This window comes from Ornithorhynchus anatinus, chromosome 3 (genome assembly GCF_004115215.2).
Source record: "Ornithorhynchus anatinus isolate Pmale09 chromosome 3, mOrnAna1.pri.v4, whole genome shotgun sequence".
NCBI classification, from domain to species: domain Eukaryota; kingdom Metazoa; phylum Chordata; class Mammalia; order Monotremata; family Ornithorhynchidae; genus Ornithorhynchus; species Ornithorhynchus anatinus.
In genome coordinates this window covers 29,850,315-29,876,244 of record NC_041730.1, presented here as the reverse complement: position 1 = coordinate 29,876,244, position 25,930 = coordinate 29,850,315, and the positions used below count along the sequence as shown (strand labels likewise).

General features: G+C 43.4%; 1 protein-coding gene across 3 annotated transcripts in view; it reads right to left on the bottom strand.

The window, feature by feature from the left end:
- Window positions 1–25,930, bottom strand: part of SLC1A2 (solute carrier family 1 member 2) — a 132,511-nt gene that overhangs the window by 41,565 nt on the left and 65,016 nt on the right. For all 3 annotated transcript variants that reach the window (XM_029059466.2, XM_007658768.3, XM_007658765.3), the window contains exons 2-6: window positions 14,837–14,976; window positions 12,047–12,199; window positions 9,878–10,128; window positions 7,004–7,169; window positions 3,795–3,921 (exon numbers count right to left, since the gene is read on the bottom strand). In XM_029059466.2, the coding sequence (XP_028915299.1) occupies window positions 3,795–3,921; window positions 7,004–7,169; window positions 9,878–10,128; window positions 12,047–12,199; window positions 14,837–14,976 (837 nt within the window). The remainder of the gene's footprint in view (window positions 1–3,794; window positions 3,922–7,003; window positions 7,170–9,877; window positions 10,129–12,046; window positions 12,200–14,836; window positions 14,977–25,930) is intronic.

Genomic DNA, 25,930 nt, shown 5'->3' with positions numbered 1-25,930 from the left:
AATAAAGGGAGCAGATCAAGTGCACACCCAATCCACAAATTCTGGAAACTTAGCCTGTGATCCAGGATGAAGTTAATGGCTTCCCTACATTTAGACTTTATAACAATCTGTTCCTCTTGTAACCTGGACATTGTGAGAACAAGTAGGCTGGCCTGGTTCAGTACTGTATCTATTTGCCTGTGTAGGCAAATAATGCAGTTAGATCATTCAGACTAGGTGACAAGCCCATCTCCCTGTTAGAGGAATGGCACTGTGAAGCAGGACAGGTTCCTTGGAGAGAAGGGGTGACTTCTTCATTGGGACATTGGCTTCCATACACTAGCCATTTCATACAATAGCCTACATTTTATAGTATACAGGTGCAGTATAACCAAACCTAAAATCACCTTATATTAGATGACTTTTCATTTAACTCAAGTCTTAAGTTCACCTTGCTCTCCCTCAAGAGTGTCTGATTCCTGAAAAATTGGCTGCCTTTGTTTCACAATCATTTCTTTCCAGGAAGCCCCAAAGTAGAAAATTTTTATTCCTTTGCTTAGGTGATATTTGTTAAGTGATTACTATGTGCCAGGCACCTTACTAAGCACTGGAATAGATACAAGCTAATCAGGTTAGACACTGTACCTGTCCCTCAAGGGGCTCACAGGCTAAGCCAGAGAAAGGAGAATTCAAACACAATTTTAAATGAGGAAGCTGAAGCACAGAGAAGTTAAGTGACTTGCCTAAGAGAATAAGCCAACTCTCTTTCTGGGATCCAGTATCCTCCAGAGAGTCTCTCTGCTTGCAACCTAACCAATTTCCCCTCTTGTGTGAAGTTGGTCACGTCATTTAACTTCTCTGTGCCTCAGTTTCCTCATCTGTAAAATGGGGATTAAAATTATGAACCCCATGTGGGACATGAGCTAGGTCCAACCTGATTAGTTTATATCTATCCTAGCACTGAATATGGTGCCTGGCACATAACATTATTATTAATATCCGTTCCCTCCTCCCTTCTCTCCTTCTCCACCCCGTACACTCCGCTCCTCTGCCGCTCACCTCCTCCCTGTCCCCCGTTCTCGCCTGTCCCTCCATCGACCCCTGGCCCACGTCCTCCTTCTGACTTGGAATGCCCTCCCTCCTCACCTCCGCCAAACTAACTCTCTTCCTCTCTTCAAAGCCCTCTTGAGAGCTCACCTCCTCCAAGAGGCCTTCCCAGACTGATCCCCCCTTTCCCTCCGCCCCTCCTCCCCATTACCCCCTCCCTCCCTCTGCTCTACCCCCTCCCCCCAGCACTTGTGCATATTTCTACATATTATTTATTCTATTTATTTTATTAGTGATGTTTTGTTTTGCTCTGTTTTGCTTTGCTGTCCCCCGTTTAGACTGTTGAGTCCGTTGTTCGGCCGGGATTGTCTCTAAGCGTTGCCCAATTGTTCATTCAATTCATTCAACAGTATTTACTGAGTGCCTACTATGTGCAGACCACTGGACTAAGCGCTTGGAATGCACAAATCGGCAACAGATAGAAACAGTCTCTGCCCTTTGACGAGCTTACAGTCTAATCGGGGGAGACAGACGAGAACGATGGCAATAAATAGGATCAAGGGGAAGAATTGTCCATTCCAAGCGCTTAGTACAGTGCTCTGCACATAGTAAGCGCTCGATAAATCCCATTAATTAAATGAATAATCTATGATTCTATTTATCTATTTTGATGGTATTGATGCCTGACTTCTTGTTTTGTTTTGTTGTCTATTTCCCCCTTCTAGACTGTGAGCCTGTTGTTGGGTAGGGATTGTCTCTATCTGTTGCCGAATTGTCCATTCCTAGCGCTTAGTACAGTGTTGTGCTCACAGTAAGCGCTCGATAAATACGATTAATTGAATGAATGAATGATCTATGATTCTATTTATCTATTTTGATGGTATTGGTGCCTGACTCCTTGTTTTGTTTTGTTGTCTATTTCCCCCTTCTAGACTGTGAGCCTGTTGTTGGGCAGAGATTGTCTCCATCTACTGTAAATTCCAACCGCTTAGTACAGTGCTCTGCTCACAGTAAGCGCTCCCCCTCCCATCCTTTAACTGTTGGAGTTCCTCAAGGGTCAGTTCTTGGCCCTCTTCTGTTCTCCATTTACACTCACTCCCTCGGTGAACTCATTCGCTCTCACGGCTTTGACTACCATCTCTACGCAGATGACACGCAGATCTACATCTCCGCCCCTGTCCTCTCCCCCTCCCTTCAGGCTCGCATCTCCTCCTGCCTCCGGCACGTCTCCACCTGGATGTCGGCCCGCCACCTAAAAACTCAACATGAGCAAGACTGAGCTCCTCATCTTCCCTCCCAAACCCGGTCCTCTCCCAGACTTCTCTATCACCGTGGATAGCACAACCACCCTTCCCGTCTCTCGGGCCCGCAATCTCGGTGTCATCCTTGACTCGTCTCTCTCGTTCACCCCACATATCCTATCCGTTACCGAGACCTGCCAGTTTCACCTTTACAATATCGCCAAGATCCGCCCTTTCCTCTCCACCCAAACGGCTACCTTACTGTTACGGGCTCTCGTTATATCCCGGCTAGACTACTGTGTCAGCCTTCTCTCTGACCTCCCTTCCTCCTCTCTCGCCCCGCTCCGGTCTATTCTTCACTCCGCTGCCCGGCTCATCTTCCTGCAGAAACGATCTGGGCATGTCACTCCCCTTCTTAAACAACTCCAGTGGTTGCCTATCGACCTCCGCTCCAAACAAAAACTCCTCACTCTAGGCTTCAAGGCTCTACATCACCTTGCCCCTTCCTACCTCTCCTCCCTTCTCTCTTTCTACCGCCCACCCTGCACGCTCCGCTCCTCTGCCGCCCACCTCCTCACCGTCCCTCGGTCTCGCCTATCCCGCCATCGACCCCTGGGCCACGTCCTCCCGCGGTCCTGGAACGCCCTCCCTCCTCACCTCCGCCAAACTGATTCTCTTCCCCTCTTCAAAACCCTACTTAAAACTCACCTTCTCAAGAGGCCTTCCCAGACTAAGCTCCTCTTCTCCCTCTACTCCCTCTACCACCCCCCCTTTACCTCTCCGCAGCTAAACCCTCTTTTCCCCCTTTCCCTCTGCTCCTCCACCTCTCCCTTCCCATCCCCACAGCACTGTACTCGTCCGCTCAACTATATATATTTCCATTACCCTATTTATTTTGTTAATGAATTGTACATCGCCTTGATTCTATTTAGTTGCCATTGTTTTTACGAGATGTTCTTCCCCTTGACTCTATTTATCGCCATTGTTCTCATCTGTCCGTCTCCCCCGATTAGACTGTAAACCCGTCAAACGGCAGGGACCGTCTCTATCTGTTGCCGACTTGTTCATCCCAAGCGCTTAGTACAGTGCTCTGCACATAGTAAGCGCTCAATAAATACTATTGAAATAGTAAGTGCTTAACAAATATTATTGCCTTTTTTATTAATAATAATGATAATATTTATTGAGGACTTACTGTATGCAGAGCACTGTATTAAGCACTTGGGAGAGCAAAACAGAGTTGGTAAACATGTCCCCTGTCCACAAGGAGCTCAGAGTATAAAGGGGTAAATTTCATCATTGAAATCTCACAGTGTAGTATACATGCCTTGACTAATGCTGCGTGTCTGTAAAAATCACTCATCTGATGCCACACTGCATCAGACATTTGGTAAGGATTTTTTGTAGCTCTTCAACAGTATCTTAGCCTCCTAATGAGAACATGTGCAATGGCAGAAATGCCTACTATGCTACTATGTATACACATTTTTAAGCTGCAATAATGATGTAGCACTGTGTCACACTTACCACATGATCATAGTCACTAACTTCATTACAATCTCATTCAGGATGTTGAAGAATTCCACCATTAGCTTGGCTTGTTCCCCCATCTTTCCCATGGCAATGCCAAAAGCAATGAAAAAACCTATCAAGCCTGTTAAATGAAATCACATAGAAGAGCAAAGTATGAAAAGCATTTGCCTTTTCCTGTTTCATTGAAGTTCCAGAAAATGATGCCAAGATCTTGCTGTTACCTTATTAATTATGCACTAAAAATAAACACACTACATTTCAAAATGAAAATGTTTTCTCCCAGGATAATTGTATCTTCCTATTATACTTTCATAAATACATTTGATTTGAAAATAAATGTAAGTAGATATTCTAAATTAGGATCACTTCTTCCCAGATGTGACTTTCCTGAAATTATTTTCAAGATGATAAAAATCATCACAATGGTCTGAGTAAAATCCTTTCTGTAACTGAGGGATTTGGAATTATTCAGTATACTGAGGTGACTGGATGAAGGTGAGGCTATAAGGTTATACTAGGTAAATAACACTAGGATTAATTGGGAAATGTGTTAAATTCAAGAGTGGGTCAGCACTACCAAGTACTAATGAACTTCTGGATAAGGCATCTAGAGGAAAGCCCCACTGGTTTCCTACAGCTGAAGAGATGGAACAGTCAAGCAAGAGATCGATATAAAATAATAGATCCAGAAGAAGGTCATCCAGTTTCAAGATCTCTCCTCTATATGACCCTTAATCCCATTTCCCCACAGTTCACAATCCCTTCCATCAGATTTATTTGTAATTCATTGGCCCAGGTGTACAATTGAATAAGAAACTTAGCAATTGTAATTTCTGTAAGATGGGAACAGTGACACGTAATCAAACATAAGGAAGATCTTGCCAAAGTTTAGGGGGATCGTCCTAGAACTGGTTCTGAGGGAAGCTTTGGAATCCCCTATGCTGGAGGCCTTTCAAAAAAGGATCAGGATAAGTGGGAAGTCAGCTGGGCTCCTCAATACTAAATGCTGAATTCCTTTGAACAACATCCTCCAGACTTTAGGTGTCGGAAGGGAGAGTACTCACTAGCTGTTACCTATCTAAACAGCAAACTCATTTCTTCTCTGCACTTGTTTCCCCCGATCTATCTCACTGACCCTGGCCTGCCAGCCTGCCATTGTAAAAAAAACTTGCCCTTCCCCCATGGCTTTGAGGAACTCTCATCTTTCTCCTTCTGCCCCTCCCCATCTTCTATGATAGTCTCCTACAGGGTATGGGAGGGTGTAGAATTGGCCTGGCAGCAGAGGAGAAAGCAAGAGTTAGGAAAAATCCCTTCAAAACCATGAGATCAATCTATCAATCAATCCATCGTATTTACTGAGCGCTTACTTGTGTGCAGAGCACTCTACTAAGTGCTTGGGAGAATACAATATAAATGAGCTGGTAGACACATTCTTTGGCAAGGTTTAGAGAATAACCATAGACCAGAGACTTGTATGGGTCAGGGCGGGGGCAGAAAGAGAGAAAAGAGTGGGACAAAGTAAAACAAAAAAAAATCTGTTGCCAGCTGCCTACAACCAAATAGTTCACGCTGGGAATGACAGCAACGGATAACAGACATGGCCTTCTGACGCGGGGCCTCTCACAGCAATGAGTTAGAGGGGCTGGGGAATCCATAGAGATTCAAACGTGTCTTAGAAGTGGTGAAGACCTAGAGATTGGAGCTATCAAGATTCAGTGTTCATTTAAGGGAAAAGCTTTCTAGTCAAACAAACTACTGTGTCTAGTCTTGGGAGACAAGATCAGAGAGAAAATAGGGTTTCAGTTGTGACTGGTAAATGGTGAGTTTCTTGGCAATTTGGCAGTCAGTTGTTCTCCAGAGTCTTTCCCTGCATTTTAAATAATCCAACCCTTTTCCTTTCCTCTATAAACATCGCATAATTAAACCCACTCTTTTGTTTGGGGGTGTTTTATTTGCACAATTCATCTCAGACTTGGCCAGAGGGGGCTGTGGGATGTGGGGCGGTGGATTGTGTTGAAATTCTCCAACCCTGTTAAAGGTCAGGAGATTGTTCCAGAATCCACAGTGAGTATTGGGAACACAGTTTCACAGTGATTGGTTTCAAGATTGTTACATCATTATTCAGATAATAGGTGGGAAACTGAATTTTCTTTGGGGTGAATAGGAAACTGCCAAGCTTGCATTCAAATGGTGCTTCTCTGAGCTTTTCTACCAGCTCTTTCAAAATGTCTGCCTTTGGCAGTAGAGGTGATTAATGTGTCTGGAATTTTTCAATCTGCTTCAGTGGCTATCCTCAAATGCCCTCCTTCCTAAGCCCATTCCTTTCTCTGGGGTATATCTGCATCAACTGGGTTCAGTAAGTGGTAGGTGGAACTTGAGAGACGTTTAGCCACCTTCATACTGACCATAATATTCTCAAATGCAGATCACCACCCATCCAACCTCCTAGTGCAGAAGTAGACAAGTGGAGCCAGAAGAGGAACTGAGGCATGACTGAGTCTTGACTGAATGAGGAGCTTCATGACAATTTATTAGATATGAGCTATCTGAACTGGGAAAAATGGGCTTCCCAAGCAGGCTGAGAAGCAGCATGGCCTGTGGAAAAAGAGTCAGAGGACTTGGGTTCTAATCCTAGCTCTATCAGTTGGCTTCTGCATGACTTTGAAAAGTTAATTATCTTATTATCTGTGTCTCAGTTTCCTCATCTGTAAAATGGGGATTAAGACTGTGAGCTCCCCCTAGGACATGAACTGTGTCCAACCTGCTTAACTTGTATCTATCCTAGCTATCCTAGCATTTAGTATAGGGTCTGATATATAATAACTGTTTAACAAATATCATAAAAAAAGGCTTAGAGTGTTTTTTACATAGGCCTTACCCAGTGGTGAGAATCTGAACACTGTTTTTGTTATAAACCCAGGCAGAGATTTCATCTCTTGATAATAAGGTCAGTTTGGTACTGCCCTTACCACGAAAGGGGTGATAATGCTTTTTTAAGAGAAAAGAATAATAGGGATGATTGGTCCAGGGAAGGCAGAATGGGAAGAATGATGATCAGTATGAGTCTGATTCCTCTTCAATAGTATATGTTGCTTTCATCTTCCAGAAACTGTACAGTTTGATTCACGAGTTACCTCAACTCCTGAAGATAGCAAGGCCAAATCTCTGGGCTAAAAGCTGATGGCGTGAGAACCACTCCCTACCTAAGACATTCATCCCATCCTTAAACTCGAGTCCCTTCTTGATCATCATCCGGGCTTCCTCTGGGGCTTCAGTTGCTGTCTCGTTCAGCAGGGAAATGATGGAGCTGGTAGCATTAGCCTCCTCAGGCTCAGGAGCAGCCAGAACTTTCTTCGTCACTGTCTGGATCTGAGAAGGAATGACAAGAATGAGCAGAGTGAGTTTGTGTCATTTCAAATGTGCAATCCTGAAAGCCAGATATATCTTTGTTTACTGAAAAGTGGGAGAAGGACTCTACTAGGGGAACAATAAGTTTCCTTGCTGAACAATAAGGCATTTGGAATGGGTAGCTGTAATGATGATAATAGAATCTTGTGAGTTTGTTCCAGCTCTGAAAAAGGCTGAAGCTGAGCAACAACACCTTTCATTTTGTAGTGATGCAATCATTTACTTACTGCTTAGAAAACTTCTCATTCGCAAGTGTTCCCTAGGTACTGCATAAACTAAGTCTAGGACAATCAGCCCCATTTTTCAACTGGACAGATATCTTTGCTAAAAATGTTGCACTTTATATAGGCACTTGGAGACGGATTATAGGGGATAGGATATTCTTATAAGATCAAGAGGTCATACTTTCAAGTATCTAATAAGAATTAATGCTATCTCCTGCAAACTCAATGAAAACCCCTGATAAGGACATTGTCCCATGAACGGAGTCTTAAATGAATCCTAAATTTGGATAGTAAGCAGTACTACTGAATAGTGCTGACCAATTACCTTGTTTCACAAGAAAAAAAAAAAACCAAAACAACTGAAACCCTCACCTTAAGATAAATGAGTGTTACTAGGACATGATCAAGTTGCAGTTCTGGGGAAACCAGTGTAGGTTTTCCAAGTACTAGGCCAAAATTTGTGCATCAGGATAAGAGCCCTGTACAAGGCCCCGCCTAGTTCACAAGCTCCAAGCAGGCAGGGCTGGGTCAAACTGGGCTTTCTCTCAAAACCAGGCAGATTTGAATGGGCTTGGATAGTCTTCTGGCCCCAGAAGGCTCCATCACAAACTGGGGTTTTCAGGCTGGAGGAAGGGGTCGGGGAGGGGAGAGCAGAGCACACTAGCTGGGCAACTATGATCCTCGTGCAGGCCCGTGTGTGGTAGTCATAGTAGCAGCATTAATTTTGCATCTAGTTGGTACAGTGCTCGGTACTAAATTATTGGGAAGGGCAGAATAACAAAGGGATGTATTCCCTACCTAAAAGAAGTTTATAATAATAATGTTGGTATTTGTTAAGCGCTTACTATGTGCAGCGCTGTTCTAAGCACTGGGGGAGATACAGGGTAATCAGGTTGTCCCACATGAGGCACACAGTTAATCCCCATTTTACAGATGAGGTAACTGAGACATAGAGAAGTTAAGTGACTTTCCCACACTCACACATCTGACAAGTGGAAGAACCGGGAGATGAACCCATGACCTCTGATTCCAAAGCCCAGGCTCTTTCCACTGAGCCACACTGTTTCCAGGGGAGACAAACACAAAGATGTTCAGTGATTGCTTGTTTGTATGATTGTCTCTAGGGTTGCTGAAACTATAAGACCACTTGGGCAAAAAGACACAAATATATGGTTGCATCTGATTTGCCTTCTGATTTCTCCTGGACTCACTTTTGCACTGGCTTGGCACTTCAATTCCAGCTACTAAAAAGCTGTAGATTCACTTGTACTAGGAAGTGGAAAACTTCTAAATCGATTGATTCTAGAGTGATCTTTTAGTCCTTCAGATATTCTCCTCAAGGGATAAATTTGAGTACCCCAACAGCTCCCAGCAGCCAATCTGGGAATTGCAGCACTCTAGACTGTCTTCCCCTGAATTTATATATCTACAACTAAATGGGAATACTTATTTTGCCCCCCGTTCCATCAGCCTTATTGTCTTTTTAGACCCAAAAGATGTGTAAGTTCATGTTGGGAAGACTAGACCTCCCCTTTCCTCTTCTGCCGCCTTCAGAACTTTCCACCCAGCCTGGTTGCAATTAGCCACAATCCCAGAAAGCATACTACTTCAGATGAGACAATTTGGGAATTAGCTTAGAATGGGTTTGGCAGCAACTTGTGTTTAGTACAACAAACTAAGCTGTGTGGCTGCCCACTAATTTATCTTTCAGGGCAGACCTGCTCAGAAGCCAGTCAACTCTTCATGGGGATAGGTTGGCTGGCACCCTCTCAGAGCCACAGTTGCCAAAGAAACCTTGTGAAAGCCGACTGAAGAGTCAAATGAATTGACTGATAAATAAAACTGGAGAATGATTCATCTCAGAAATAGAATCTAAAAAGAAGCAGCTGCCAGAAAACAGAAAAGACTGTATCCTCTCCCTACTTGTCTATACCTCCAGAATTTAGGGATTCATGTTTCCCTAGCAACGGCTGACCTCTTAATTGTTTCACTCTTATCTACACCCTTAGTCAGCACACAGTGGCAGTGGCAAAATAGTGACAGGTGATAATCAGGCTAAAAATAAGATAGAAAAATTAACCTTTTCCCCTTCTCTCTAGACTACTGAGAGTGCATTTTCTGACTCCCTCCTTCCAGCTAGAATATTCTCAGCTGGGCAGCAGAGGTGAGAAACAGAGATGAGGAAGGGGGGCATGAGTAGATTTTATTCCACACAAGGTCTGGCCCTCCAATTCTACGCAAAAAAAAAAAACCAGCATCTAAAATTTAAAAAGATCCAAATCTAAGATCCTGACCAATGTAGTCTCTGACACTAGACGAAAGAGAATAGTTAAGGGAGAAGCCCAGACTGCTGAAGATTCAGCTCCGAGGAGCAAATTAACCATCTCTTTCTATTCCTAAAAAATATTGGGAGAAGGAAGGAGTGAGATGAGAATGCTTTGTTACCTGTTGGAAACAAGCTTGAACAAGATTTTCTGGGAACAAGTTTCGGATAAGGTCCAGAAAGGCATCCAAACTGGATACTTCATCATTCTTCTTCCCTGGTCCCAGCTGCTTCTTGAGTTTGGGGTTTCCTGGGTGAATGGCTAATACCAGAATAACCCCCAGCACAGCAGCAATGATAGTGGTAGACATATAGTAAACCATGGCTCTCGTTCCCAACCGACCACTTGCTTTAGCATCCAAGCCTGAGAGTCCTATAATGAAACATTTCAGAAGGCACAGTTAGTATCCAATCCAGCCCCCAGTGACCAGTACCTGCATAGCAGTGTGGCTCAGTGGAAAGAGCCCAGGCTTGGGAGTCAGAGGTCATGGGTTAGAATTCCGGCTCTGCCACTATAAAATGGAGATTAACTGTGAGCCTCACATGGGACAACCTGATTACCCTGTGTCTACCCCAGGGCTTAGAACAGTGCTCTGCACATAGTAAGCGCTTAACAAATACCAACATTATTATAACCATGGCATCCATCTCCAACTGGGCTCACTTCCTTTCCTACACCTACTGATGTCAGCTCTCAGCATATGGAATATTGGCTTTGGGACTGCCCTGAGATTCTTTTTCCAAATAAAGGCATTAAAGCACAATGAGATTAAGTGTCTTTTGAATCTTTAACCATAAATATTTAACTGAACTTTAAGTAAGGAGCAACTACTTACAGATAGGACTGAGAGCTCACCTCTTCCAGGAGGTCTTCCCAGACTGAGCCCCCCTTTCCCTCTGCTCCTCCTCCCCTCCCCATTCCCCCTTCTCTTGCCCTCTGCTCTTCCTCTTTCCCTTCCCCTCAGCACTGTGCATATTTGTATATATTATTTCTCTTTTTATTTTGTTATTGATGTGTATATGTCTACGATTCTATTTATCTTGATGATGTTGTTTTGTTTTGTTTTGTTCTGTTCTGCTTTGCTTTCTGTCTCCCCCATTTAGACTGTGAGCCCGTTATTGGGCAGGGATTGCCTCTATCTGTTGCCGAATTGTACATTTCAAGCACTTAGTACAGTGTTCTGCACATAGTAAGCACTCAATAAATACTAATGAATGAATGACTGATTCCTAGTCCAGGACTCTCCAGTAGACCATGTGCAAATTAAATCATCTATTTTATGAGGGAAATACAACCAAGGTATCCCATGAACCTTTTGTTTCTTCAAGACCAAATAAAGCATGCTCCTAACCAATAGTAAAGTAATATATTGCATTTAGAAGGACATTTTCCCCAAAAAAGGTCAAAGGAGAAGAGTGGTCTAGTGCACAGGACTATGCATGAAGAGACCTGGACTCTAATCCTGACCCTACCACTTGCCTGCTGTGTGACCTTGAGCAAATCACATGATTTCTCTGCAACAGTTTACTCATTTGTAAAATGGGGATTAAATATCGGTTCCTCCTCCCCCGTAGACTGTACCAAGTAATATAGGGATTGTGTCCAGTATGATTATGGTATTTCTACCCCAGCACTTAGTACAGGGCTTGGCACCTAGTAAGCCCTTGAATAAATATAAAAATAATTATATCTTTCATGTTTCATCTTCCCAACAGTCCCTTGTGAGTTGGGAAAAACTTATTTTATAATTCCCATTTGCTGAATCAGGAATTAAGTCTTGGGAAGGTTAAATCATCAGTGGCATGTATTAAGCACCCACTATGCACAGAGCACACTACTAGAAAAGCAGCAGGGCTTAATGGATAGAGCATAGGCCTGGAAGTCAGAAGGACCTGGGTTCTAATCTCAGCTCTGTCACAGGTCTGCTATGTGAGCAAATCACTTAACTTCTCTGTGCCTCATCTGTGAAATGGGGATTAAGAGTGTGAGTCCCATCTGGGACAGGGACTGTATCCAACCTGATTTATTTGTATCTATCCCTATGTTTAGAACAGTGCTTGGCACATAGTAATGCTTAACAAGTACTATGATTATGATTATTATTATGAGTATTATTACTAAACACTTGGGAGTGTGCAGTACAACAGAGTTAACAGAAACATTCCCTCCCTACAGTGAGTTTAAACTTATCTGAAGTCATATAGCTAGTCCTGGCAAAAGTAGAATTGGAAAAATAATCCCCTGCTATTATTCCAGCCCACCAACTAGATTTACACTATAGTTGACTCACCTGTGATTAAACTGGAGATGATTAAGGGGAGAATCAACATTTTTAGCATCCTCATGAGGATGTCTCCAGGGAAGGCTATTAACATGACTACATCTGGGTGAATAGGAGTTGCCAAGCGAAGAAGACCACCACACACTGCTCCCAGAATGACTCCTACGGAAGAGACCAGGAGAGGAAACAGAAACTTTCATGTCTTAGAAAAACAATGCAAATCCCAAGGAAAGTGTTGCAACATTTCCTTGACCTGTACAAAACCGTATCATGGTACAGATAAATGGAGTGAATAAGAGCCCAGTTACATAAACAAGAGTGACAACATCAAGACCTTATTCTAGCTCAAATTACTAAAGAAACCAAAGCTGGAGGCCTCAAGGAGAGAATCCTCAAGGTTCTCTGATGTGACGAAATGAGCACTCCGCATTAACATGCGTTAGCTCTGCTTGGAGCAGCATTGTCAGCTTAAAAGATCCAAGACAGTTAAATGGAAAAAAATTCTCAGGACCAGGTGCTAGCCCCCTAAAGAGATCAGTTCTGAGCACCTGGGAGTAGCTGCAGACTGAAAATTTAAGGTTGTTTCTGCCATTTTTTTAAATAGGACATCATTCCGAGATTGGAATACATCTTAGCACAATTTAATAAAGATTTCCTGATAAACACTCTTTCCATTACTTTATTTTCATACCATTTAAATATCCCCAGACTCCTTAGGCAGGACCAGAGTCTCTGTTGCTTTCAGAGGCTTGCGGGTTGGTGCCTTAGTGTGAAAAGCATTGCCAGATGTGTGGCCTTTTTTCAAATAAGCATTAGTAAACTGGAGACTAATTTCAGTCAACCCAAACTCAGATCAGAATGTCAGAACCACAAGAAAATGTCAGATTTCTTTAAGGGAATGAGACCAAACCTTGTTGAATCTACAAACTAGGTCATAGCAACCTGGCAAGTTCTAGGGAGTGTGAGTGGGAGCATGAATATTAGAAGGGCCAAGTGAAAGGCCCAAACAGTCCTCAAGAATGTTTTCTCTCCCAAAACTTAGAAGTTGGAAGTCTTCCCTAGTTCAGAGTCAATGGATGCCTCAGCATATTAAGTAAATGGCTCTGTTTTTCAGAAAGCACACTTCTAAGCGGAATGAATTATGGCCAAGTATTCATGGGATAGGATCATGTCTTAGGGGAATGTTTCCTTTGGAAGAATTCATCTTTTGCTCATTATGTACTAGAGCAAATCTAATCTTCTGAGCCACAAAAACATTAGCATATATTCCTCTCCACAGAAAAAGTAAAGAAATGCCCTGGTCCCCAGTCTTACAGAAAAACATAACCCTGTGTGTAAGCCTCTTAACCCAATATATTTCAACATTTTCTTGTGAACTGGTGACAAACCAATCAATCAATCATATTTATTGAGCACTTACTGTGTGCAGAGCACTGAACTAAGTGCTTGGGTTAGTACACTATGAAAATATAACAGTTGGTAGACATATTCCTTACCCTCTCGGGATGGCACCTGGAGAGTTTCCAGTAATCTACCAGTTTCGGCTACAAGAGGAAGAGTCAAGCAGAGTCATACCCATGCTATTCCTAGCTTGGGCAGTGGTTAGCGAGTGGAAAGCAAACTGTTATAAGTCAAAGGTCCCCTGTGCTGGGCAGCACCGGCACAGGAGAGAGTCGAGGGTGGAGACTCAGGTTTACAGTGCAGAAGGAGGCAATTGTAAGCCACTTCCAGATTTTTACCAAGAAAACTCTTTAGACACTACCAGAACACTTGCAGTTGGAGGTGGGGTGTTTTGGGAGAGAAATGTCCATGGAGTCACTATGGGTTGGAGGCAACTCAACAGCATAAGACAAGATACATTCCCTGCCCAGAACAGGCTTACAAGAACACCAGTTTCCTCATTGGTTTAGTTAAAATCAAGGTTGCAAATATCTAGCCAACTGCATGTTTATTCTGCATTTTTATTTTCCTAACAGAAAATCGCCTGGTCACCTGCAGGTTCAGCTAACTTATTCCAAGCGAGTCCCTTTCGCATGTCTCCCACTGCCATCAACACTCATTAGCTTCCAAAAGCTTCCTAAAGTTTGGTCAGTGAAGAGTTCAAGGTTATTATATTGGATCCCCACTTAGATTGTAAGTTTTGTGAGATCAAGGATAGCTACTTCCACTCTTATAATTTCCCCAGTGTCCAGACAGGGCTCTACACAGTAGGTGTCTGCTTATATTGATGATGATTATGATGATGATGATGATGATGATGGAGAAGTAAATGAAAAAGTAATCTTGTTGTCTTTTTATCTTTCTGTGAAAATCCTTCCAGACAAGAGCTGAACCCCTGAAGGAAATTAAACTGCAACATGAATTGACTAGAAATATGAAATGATTAGAAAGGGAAGGGACCAAAGATATAGAAAGGAAAATGGTGTAAATCATTAGTCAAAAGGAGAGTTCACCAAACCATAGACTAGGGTTGTAGGAATCACTCCCAAAATGTTGAAGTAGCATAGTTGAAGAGGCAGTAATGTAAATCCCTTTCACATCGACCCTGCCCATGCAGTCAACTCTAAATCCTGGCTCAAACTGAGAAGAAAGTTTGGTCTACATCATGGTTATATAGCCCACACTAAAGAGGCCAAAATATAATAATGTATTCCAGATCTAATACAGAATACACTAGACCTTTGTATAGAACATACCAAAGGCATACCCCTCCAGTAGCTTGTAGCACCAGATACATGATGATAACAGAGAAATGAATAAGCAATAAATAAGGGTTGCAGCAAAGTGTGGCCAGCTTACCAAATACTGTGAGAGAAAGTAGGAGATTTCTTCGGAGAGTGTCACAAAACCTTAAGCACAGGTTTTTGCGCTTCGGCTCCTCAGATATCAGGTGGCTTTCGAGCATTCGCACCTCAACCTGCTTAGGCATATTGTTGGCACTGAAACATAAAGAGAAACTAGAGTCAAAAGGAGAAGAAAATGGCCCCTAACCTCCCAAGAGTAGAAACAGGACTCCATAAAAGAGAGCTTAGGGTCTACTGCTGGCAATAATACAGAGGTGAAAAGCCCAGGACAGAACTTGAGAGATGAAAATCTCTTGTTTGCTCAACACTGATTTTACTATTTACCAGTCAATCATGATTTATTGAGCACTTAATATCTGCAGAGCACTGTACTAAGCTCTTGGTAGAAGACAATATAACAGAGTTGGTAGACGCATTCCCTGCCCTCAACCCATGCCTGGTCCTGGCCCTCTTCCTCAACCTGGTCCTGGTCCTCTTTCTCCCACATGACCTTCCTCCCCCACCTGATCCTGGCCCTCCTCCTCCACCCAGTACTGGCCCTCCTCACCAACCCAGTCCTGACCCGCCTCCTCCTCCTGGTCCTGGCCCTAATGGCCTTTTCTTACTTTTCTTTAGCATGCCTTAGTGTTACATGAGGCTGAAGCAGGGAAGCCATAACTGGAGAAAGGCATTGAAAGTCAAGTACCACTGTGGTGCTAAAGGATGAAGAAGCATAGTTTAGCCATTAGCACTCATTTAATGTCTAAGGTGTCTAAGTTGAGAAAGTGCCGAACACTTTAGAAAAATTATCCAGGCAGTAGAGTGGAGTATGGATAGGACAGAGGCGAGGGACAAATAGGGAGGTGATATAGTTCCCATCTACTGCCAACTTCCCTTGGAATTTTCTTGATTCCATTCTCTCTTTCAATATTTACATTCAATTTCTTACTAAATCCTGTGGATTTCTCTACACAATATTTCCTAGATCTGCCCCTTTCTCCCCATGTAATTGGTCACCACTCTGCTCCAGATATTTATCACATCTCACTAGATTATAATAGGACTGAATTTGGCAGGAAAGATGAGGAGTTCAATTTTTGATATTTTGAATTAAAACTGCTAAAATTGCTAAAAAAATACCAAATGTAAGCTCTTAGAAAATTCTTGTTTATATTCTGTGTGGTCTATGAATGATTAATTATCTCTCCTCTCCAGGCAGAAATACCCAGGAAAGCCATGCCATTTTTTTATGGTATTAGTTAAGCACTTATTATGCACCATGTTCTGTTCTAAGCACACTATTTGCTCTCAAACACCCCACTATTTTAGACTCATTCAAAACAAACTATTTCATGGTAATTACATTCTAAAGGTAATCAATCGTGATTGACTTCACCCCTGGCTAAAATATCGCAATTGTATGTGGAACCCAACAAAATGTGCTCTTCATGCAGTGGTGAATCAGAGTATAATTTGGATAACATTCTTCCTGGAAAACTAAGTCTTGGTGAATTCATGAAAAATTCACTGTTGTGAGTGACTGTCACTCCCCTGATGGAAAAATGGCTATTACTGGGATGTGACTGTGCTAATGACAGAGTCAGCTAGCACTGGGCTGGAGGCAGATGCTGGTCAACAGTAGGTGTCAGGGATAATTGGTGGAGAAGCAAAAAAAAGAAGATTCCCAGGCTGCAGCTTTAACACCTCCCCACACACTCCCTTCACAAAAGTCCTGTAAAATGAAATTTAAAAGAGAATAAAGGTGGAAAAAGCTGGATTGTTTAGAAATTTGAATATGATAATGGTTGGGATATATCTACTTCTAAATAATCTAATTAAAATAATGTATCACCTCTGTTTTTACTTTAACATCAACTAAAGGAGATTTGGAAATATGTGTTAGAAGTCCCTGAAAACCCAAATAAGTCTCTACTATTAGACATCAAAAGAAAGCCACAGGAGAGTAGTTTAAATAATTAAAAACTTGAACACATTGATCATTTACTTAACCTTCAAACTCTCAGTTGCATTATTTTAACAGTTGTCGTTTTTTAAATAAACTTTACACTCTTCTCTTTAAGAATTCCTATTTGATCCCTTTTTATTGCAAACTCTTTCCCAAGGAGCACAGGTCCTGCATGAAGCTTTATGCCTAGGCTGACCAAACATGTTATTTTAACCAGGACAGTCCTAGGTTTTCATACACTGGGCAATTTTAGGAAAGTGGACAAGTGTCCAGGTGTTGAGGTTGTCCCAGCTAAACTGTTTGTTTTCTGTAAATTATTGGACTTGCACTTCCAGGTTGAAGCTTAGCATGGCAGCAGATTTGTAGTATGGCAATCCTAATATACAAAAGGACTTCAACCTCAGGTTTCTACCTTTTCTCCTATAACATCAATGTCAGAGAAGAAAGGGAAAGGTGTGCTAGGTTAAATTGGTGACCCGACCTCTCAATGTGTGTGTGTGTGTATGTATATGTTTGTATACACCCAGTGTTTTAGACCTGAAATAGGGAATGTGTAATAGGTTGTGTTAACTTTTAAACTATTTGTGGCTCTGCTCAAGAAACCTGTTTTTTATTAACATTCGATTTGCAACTTTCTGCCAAGTGCCTCTAATAATAGGCTCATTGGATGCAGTGCTTCATTAAGAGTTCCTGCCAGCACACTCAGCCTTGTCTTATTTGACATTGATTTTGCTCTCTGCAACCTGTCTCCATGAAGTGCAAGAGAACATTTCCCTTGGAAATCTAAGAGTATCTAGTGAACTTGCTTTCTAAAAGCAAGACCTTGCAGCACAAATGACCCAACTCAATTAATGCCTTCCCAGCTTATGGGAGCCTGATGAAGTAAAACGCCTTTGGGTTGCATGTTTCTTGACCTGAATGCCAGGGGAACCAGCATTCTTGGAATCCCAAGGAAAAAATTGCCCAGTGATTAAGCAGGAGTTTCCAGGCAAGGGCAAAGTAGGGCTGGATGGCAAATGTCTGAAGGAGCCCTTGGTCTAGCTAAAATCTGTGAATCAGCAAGCACCCTGGTCCTCTGATGGAATATAATGCTCCCAGTAGCTGTAACCTTTTGACCTGGGCACTTTCCATCCTGCCTGAAGAATTTCAGGTTTCATTCCATTTTGTATAGGGCCAGTGTATTCATAATTGCAGGGTTGCTTCACATTGACCAGCTTTTCTGTTCCTCTTCCTACTTAGCTTCCAATTTGGCTATATTTCCTGGCTTTATAGGATTGCCATTTGTGAGGACCTATTAGCCTGGTAGGTAGGGGAGAATGCTGAATGTGGAAAAACTGGAAGTTTAAAGAGCAGAAGTTGCACTTTTAACTCTTCTCTTCCTCCAATTTGACCTAGTTCAGTGGTGGAACTCAAAAGAATCTGCAGCTGCTACCTTCTTCAGCCCAAGGAGTCCAGCCTCATAGCGAGCAGGACTCCAGGTAGCTGCCTCGACAAAAAGTGGCTGTCCAGGATTTGCAGGAACAGGGGGTTCTGGTCACTTGGGAGCCCATCACTCTCACCACCACTTGGGGAACACTCTTTAGAGTTCTACCAGAAGACAGAGTCTTGGCCCCCTTAGGCCCAGATCTGGATCTTTACACAACCTTTCAGATTAGAGACCCAGGCAATAGTCTCAGCAGTTTGCTAACGTTATCCTAGAAGGGCTTCATCATTTGCAAAACTTGCCCTCAGAGAAATCATCCCCTTCATCTTGGGAAAATCACCACATCTGAGTTGCCATTATGCAGGTGTAATAGCCACAATCTCCTAAGATTTAAGCCCTGGAGAAAACAAAAAGCATATATCCAAGTTAATTTCCCCATACCCTTCTGTAACACAGCAACGAGCAGCGTGGCCTTGTAGGACAAGAATAGGCCTGGGAGTCAGAGGACCTGCATCCTAAACCCAACTCTGTCAGGTCTACTGTGTGACCTTGGGTACGTCATTTCCCTTGTCCGTGTCTCAGTTACCTCATCTGTAAAATGGGGATTTCTACTGTGAGCCTCACCTGAAATCTGGACTGTGTCCTACCTGATTAGTTTATATCTATCCAAGCGCTTAGTACATTGTCTGGCACAGGCTTCTTCCCCTCTGCCTTCAAACATGCCCATGTCTCCCCCAGCCTAAAAAAACCCTCTCTTGACCCCACTTCCCCTTCCAGTTGTCCTATTTCCTTCCTGCCCTTCCTTTACAAACTCCTAGAATATGCCATCTACACATGCTGCCTTGAATTCTTTAACTCCAACTCTCTCCTGAACCCCCTCCAATCTGGCTTCCATCTCCTCCACCCCAGCGAAACTACCTTCTCAAAGGTGAACAATGACCTCCTTCTTGCCAAATCCAATGACTCTTACTCTGTCTTAATCCTCCTCGACCTCTCAGCTGCCTTTGACACTGTCGACCATCCCCTCCTCCTCCATACCTTATCTCACCTTGGCTTCACAGACTCCAACCTCTCCTGGTTCTCCTCATCTCTCTGGCTGCTCATTCTCGGTCTCCTTCATGGGCTCCTCCTCTCCCTCCCATCCACTAACTGTAGGGGTTCCTCAAGGGTCAGTTCTTGTCTCTCTTCTGTTCTCCATCTATACTCACTCCCTTGGTGAACTCATTTGTTCCCACAGCTCCAACTATCATCTCTACGCAGATGACACCTAAATCTATATCCCCTCCCCTGCTTTCTCCCCCTCCCTCCAGGCTCATAACTCCTGCCTCCAAAACATCTCCACCTGGATGTCTGCCTGCCAACTAAAACTCAACATGTCCCAAACCCTGTCCTTTCCCTGACTTACCTGTCACTGTGGACGGCACTACCATCCTTTCTGTCTCACAGGCCCGCAAACTTGGTGTCATCCTTGACTCTGCTCTCTCATTCACGCCACACATCCAATCTGTCAGCAAAACCTGCCGGTCTCACTTTCACAATATCGCCAAGATCTGTCTTTTCCTCCCCATCCAAACTGCTATCTTGCTGGTACAAGCTCTCATAATATACCAACTGGATTATTGTGTCAGCCTCCTCTCTGATCTCCCATTTTCCTATCTCTCCCCACTCCAGTCTACTCTTCATTCCGCTGCCCAGATCACCTTTCTACAGAAATGCTTTGGGGATGTCACTCTCCTCCTCAAAAATCTCCAGTAGCTGCCTATCACCCTTCGCATGAAACAAAAACTCCTCACTCTTGACTTCAAAGCTCTCCATCACCTTGCCCCCTCCTACCTCACCTCCCTTCTCTCCTTCTACAGCCCACCCCATACACTCCACTCCTCTGCCGCTAACCTCCTCGCGCCTGTCCCACCGTCGACCCCTGGCCCTATCACTAACCTGGAATGCCCTCCCTCCCCACCTCTGCCAAACTAACTCTCTTCCCCTCTTCAAAGCCCTACTGAGAGCTCACCTCCTCCAGGAGGCCTTCTCAGACTGAGCTCTCTCTTTCCCTCTGCTCCTCTTCCCTTCCCCATTCCCCCTACTTCCTCCCTCTGCGCTTCCCCTTTCCCCTCCCCACAGCACTTGTGCATTTTTGTATATATCATTTATTAGTCTACTAATTTTGTTATGTGTATATCTATGATTCTATTTATCTTGATGATATTGACTCTAGACTACTTGTTTTGTTTTTTTCTGTTTTGTTGTCTGTCTCCCCCTTTTAGACTGTGAGCCCGTTGTTGGGCAGGGACTGTCTCTATTGGTTGCTGAATTGTACATTCCAAGCGCTTAGTACAGTGCTCTGCACGTAGTAAGTGCTCAATAAATACAATTGAATGAATGAACCAATACCATTAAAAACAAGCAAAACAAAACAAAAATGGTTAAAATACAAATTGTAGTATATAGAGACCAAAAAAGACCATAAATTCCCATTATTATACTTTAAATACACTTGCAGAAAAAAAGTTTTCCTTGTGTATGTGGTCTGTCTAGTCATCTGGATTATGAAGTAAAAGGACCAAGGTCAAAACTGAACAGTTTGCATTTTCAAATAGAACCTACACCAAACTGGAGAAGCAGCATGGCCAAGAGGAAAGAGCAAGGGCCTGGGAGTCAGAGGACTTGAGTTATAATTCTGGCTCTGCCTAGTGCTTGCTGCATGACCTTGGGTAAGTCGCTCAACTTCTCTGTGCCTCAGTTCTCTCTGCTGTAAAATGGGGATTAAATACCTGTTCTCCCCCCAATTTATACTGTGATCCCCATGCGGGACAGGGACTGTGTCCTACCTAATTAACCTTCACCTACCTCCGCACTTGGTGTTTGATACATAGTAATTGCTTAACAAATACCACAAAAAAATTTTCACATAAAAAAGAGAAGCCTTCCCTGAAAAGAAGACTAAGATTTCTTTCAGGGCTGCCCACATACTTTTTATATTGAATCTTTAAGAAAACGGCCTAATGCAATTTCTTTGAAGTGTTTTTGTTTGGTTAATCAATAAAATTTGATACTGTATTTAGGATTTGGGATTGAAGACAAAGGAAAAATAAGTTTCTACAAAGTCATGTGAACTTTGAGTTAACATTGGTGTTATAAAAATCTCCTATATGCCCTTTTCAAAGTTGTGTTCACTTGAATAGAACGTGAAGAAGGTCTTTAAGGAGAAGCAGGAGGGAAAATCAGGGAGAATTCAAGCTCTTGAAGAAAAATAACTTGTCTTTCCCTAGAAAAAGAACATGTTCAAAAAAACAGCTACAAACTAATGGATGAAGTCATCAGAATGTTCATATAAAGTCTATTTGCAGCTAGCAAAGGTTCTAGTTACAACTTTAAAATAACATTAACCACCACCTCTTTCTAGAAGAGGAAAAGAACTAAAAAGAATTGCGTGAGAGTGTGGATTTAGAAGTTCTCTTACTGTTGATTTAGCCTGGAGTTGCTGGATTTACCCTCAAAGCTGCATCCCTGGATATGATGAACTCTGAACTTGATATTTGGTTACTGCGGGAAAGGGGTAAGCCAACCACAAGCTAAGACTTTGTTTGAAGAGGTCAGCAGCCTAACACACAAACGTAACATCACATAGCAGAGAACTCCTGAGCCATGAGGAGAAGAGGGTGAGGTTGAAAGATTGAAGGCCGCAAGGTGGGAGTCCTTCTAAAATAGAGATTGCATTATGGAAAGAAAATGTTCCTGAGATCCATCCACAATGGAATTTCCATTTCAGAAATAATATCTACTCAACTTCTGTCGATGGAACAGTTAGAAAATAAATTTGAGGACTTGCAAAATCTACTCCAACTGGAAAAGTTTGACCTGAAGTATATATTTGAATTTAAATCTCTGTGAATTTGGCAAATGGGAAAGGTAAATGAACACACCCATGATTCAGGTTCTCTCTGGTTTTCATTCTAATAAAGACTGTAGCCTAAAAACTGTGGGAAATGGGAGAAGAAAAAGGGGGTTGGGGAAGCAGCAAAAGACTTGAATCAAGGGTGGCACCTTCTGGAGGTGTCTTGCCGTGAAATCCAAAAAAGTATGAGCTAGTTTGCAGTGTAAACTCTGTGGGGTGTGAGTGGGAACAGAAAAGGTTGACTCATCTGAGTAGCTGACAGAATTGTCAGCCATTTGACAGAATAGGTCAGGGGGATCCACTTCATTCATTCATTCATTCAGTAGCATTTATTGAGCACTTACTATGTGCAGAGCACTTACTAAGCATTTGGAATGTACACATCGACAACAGACAGAGACAGTCCCTGCCCATTGGCGGGCTTACAGTCTAATGAGGGGAGACACACAGACAAAAACAATAGCAATGAATAGAATCAAGGGGATGTACATCTCATTAAAACAATAGCAATAAATAGAATCAAGGGGATGTACAACTCACTAACAAAATAAATAGGGTAATAAAAATATATACAAATGAGCGGACGAGCACAGTGCTGAGGGGAGGGGAAGGCAGAGGGGGCGGAGCAGAGGGAAAGCGTGGGGGCGTGGGGAGGAAGGGCTTAGCTGAGGGGAGGTGAAGGGGAGTAAGAGAGACAGTAGAGGGAGCAGAGGGAAAAGGGGAAGCTCAGTCTGGGAAGGCCTCTTGGAGGAGATGAGCTCTCAGTAGGGCTTTGAAGAAGGGAAGAGAATTAGTTTGGTGGAGGTGAGGAGGGAGGGCATTCCAGGACAGCCAGAGGACATGGCCCAGGGGTCAACGGTGGGATAGGCGAGAATGGGGGATTGTGAGGAGGTGGGCGGCAGAGGAGTGGAGCCTATGGGGTGGGCAGTAGAAAGAGAGAAGGGAGGAGAGGTAGGAGGGGGCAAGGTGATGGAGAGCCTTGTAGCCTAGAGTGAGAAGCTTTTGTTTCGTGCGGAAGTTGATAGGCAACCACTGGAGGTTTTTGAGAAGGGGAGTGAGTTGTCCAGAGTGTTTCTGCAGGAAGATTAGCTGGACAGCGGAATGAAGAAACGATGGGAGTGGGAAGAGACAGGAGAAAGGGAGATCAGAGAGAAGGCTGACACAATAATCCAGCCGGGATATTATGAGAGCCTGTATCAGTAAGATAGCAGTGTGCCTCAGTGGAAAGAGCCTGGGCTTCGGAGTCAGAGGTCATGGGTTCGACTCCCGGCTCTGCCACTTGTCAGCTGTGTGACTGTGGGCAAGTCACTTAACTTCTCTGTGCCTATTATCTCATCTGTAAAATGGGGATTAACTGTGAGCCTCACGTGGGACAACCTGATTACTCTGTATCTACCCCAGCGCTTAGAACAGCGCTCTGCACATAGTAAGCGCTTAACAAATACCAACATTATTATTATTATTAGGTGGAGAGGAAAGGGCGGATTTTGGTGATATTATAAAGGTGAGACCAGCAGGTCTTGGTGACAGATTGGATGTGTGGGGTGAATGAGAGAGCCGAGTCAAGGATGACACCAAGGTTGCGGGCTTGAGAGACGGGAAGGATGGTCGTATCATCCACAGTGATAGGGAAGTCAGGAAGAGGGCAGGGCTTGGGAGGGAAGATAAGGAGCTCAGTTTTGGACATGTTGAGTTTCAGGTGGCGGGCAGACATCCAGGTAGAGACGTCCTGGAGGCAGGAGGAGATACGAGCCTGAAGGCGGGGGGCCGGGGGAGAGGACAGGGGCAGAGATGTAGATCTGTGTGTCATCTGCATAGAGATGATAGTTGAAGCCGTGAGAGCGAATGAGTTCACCAAGGGAGTGAGTGTAGATGGAGAACAGAAGAGGGCCAAGAACTGACCCTTGAGGAACTCCTACAGTTAGAGGATGGGAGGGGGAGGAGGAGCCTGTGAAGGAGACCGAGAATGAACGGCTAGAAAGATATGAAGAGAACCAGGAGAGGACGGAGTCTGTGAAGCCAACTCTAGACTGTAAGCTCATTATGAGTGGGGAACAGGTCTACCAAATCCGCACACAGTAAGTGCTCAATAAATATTATTGATTGATAGATTGATTCCACAGATATTGCAGTGGTCAAATGTCCCCCAGCAATGACAGCTCTGGCCAAACAGCAGTGCCCCCTTGACAGATGGAACTGTGTCCGAGGAATGGTGTACTCCACTGGCTCACATCCAGGTTTAGAAAAATAACCAGATGCTGTTAGCTGTTGCTGGAGGCAAGTTAACAACTTCTCTGGATCTCCTGAGGCCATATATAATCTTTAAATCCAAGTCCTTTAATATGCCTTTCTCCAACTCAGAGTATATGTGTTTGCCCCCTTGGAAAGGAGACAGTAATTAACTTCAGCCAAGTGTTTCGTGAGCTCTCAATCCTAAAGGTAGTCTCAGAATTGGGCTGCTTGGTTGATGAAGTTTCACTTTCTTCTCCTGGAACTGGGGCACCCTGCTATTCAGATGAAGCTAACCTCCTTCTTTGTTCCCCTTAATGTTGCCTAAATGCGCCAATAAGCAATTCTCCCTGCTCCAGGCCAAAGCTGGGCCCAGAAGAGCTTGGGCCTTATGGGTACTTTGAACACCTCTGACATAGTTCTGCCATAATGGAATTAACTGTATATCTCTCTCCAAAAGTTCTGCCTTCTGATATCATTGATTGATATGGAATCTGGACAAAGATCAGCACAAAGCATGTCTTCTTTTCTCTGCCAAGATGCTTCAACATTAGATAGGCCCACCCATGAGAGCAGGGGGAAAGAAAGATAGGGTTAAAATTTCCTGCATTCTGGGACATCTATACTGAAAGTCCCATATGCTGAATACATACGGAGCATACTGCAGGCCGGATGAAGAAGCCCAAGCATGGTTACTGAGCAAGAGCAGCAGTGCAATCAATATGAGATGCCTGATATTGCCACAGCATCTTCAATTCTGGGACAATTGTATGTTTTTCTAAAGCTGTTTAAGACATAGGAAGCAAATCAGACCAGGACATTTGCTCTGCCTAGGCAGGTGATAGCATGTAAGCCTTTAACCCAAGACTTCAGGACCTAGAAACTGCAAGAAGGAGCAAGAAGGAATTAACATGCTGATAGACCCATTTTCACTTTCTTTCCTGACAGTCATGTTCCCACCGGGACACCTAGTTCAATTAGCAAGCAGATGGGCAGAGTCACAGCACACTGCCAAGTGAATACACAAAGCTATCCGAGGTCCAAGTGACCACAGAGTAATGAAAATGCTGGGCTATAGCACCACAGAAAAGCATTGTCGTCTTGTGGATAGAGCACAGGCCTGGGAGTTAGAAGGACCTGAGATCTAATCCTGACTCTGCCACTTGTCTGCTGTGTGACTTTGGGCCAGTCATTTCACTTCTCTGTGCCTCAATTTCTTCATCCATAAAATGGGGTTAAGACTCTGAGCTCAATATGGGACAGGTACTGTGTCTAACCTAATCTGCTTGTAAGTGCTGGGGTAGCCCAGCACTTAGTACAATGCCTAACACATGGTAAACACTTAACAAATACTATTATTATTATTATTATGACCCAGTAGAGGGTTGCCTAATTAGCCGCTGTAGTCTTTTTTCTCCACACTGGCCAACTATCTTTCTGGATTCCTACTAGACCTGCCTACTTCCCAGAATACCCTAAGTTGGTTTCTTCCAACAGATACATTTACCATTAATATTATAACCCCAAAAGGCAGAACCAAGACCAGAACCCAGGTATCCTGATTCCCAGTGAAGTCCTTTCCATCTGATCAACAGCA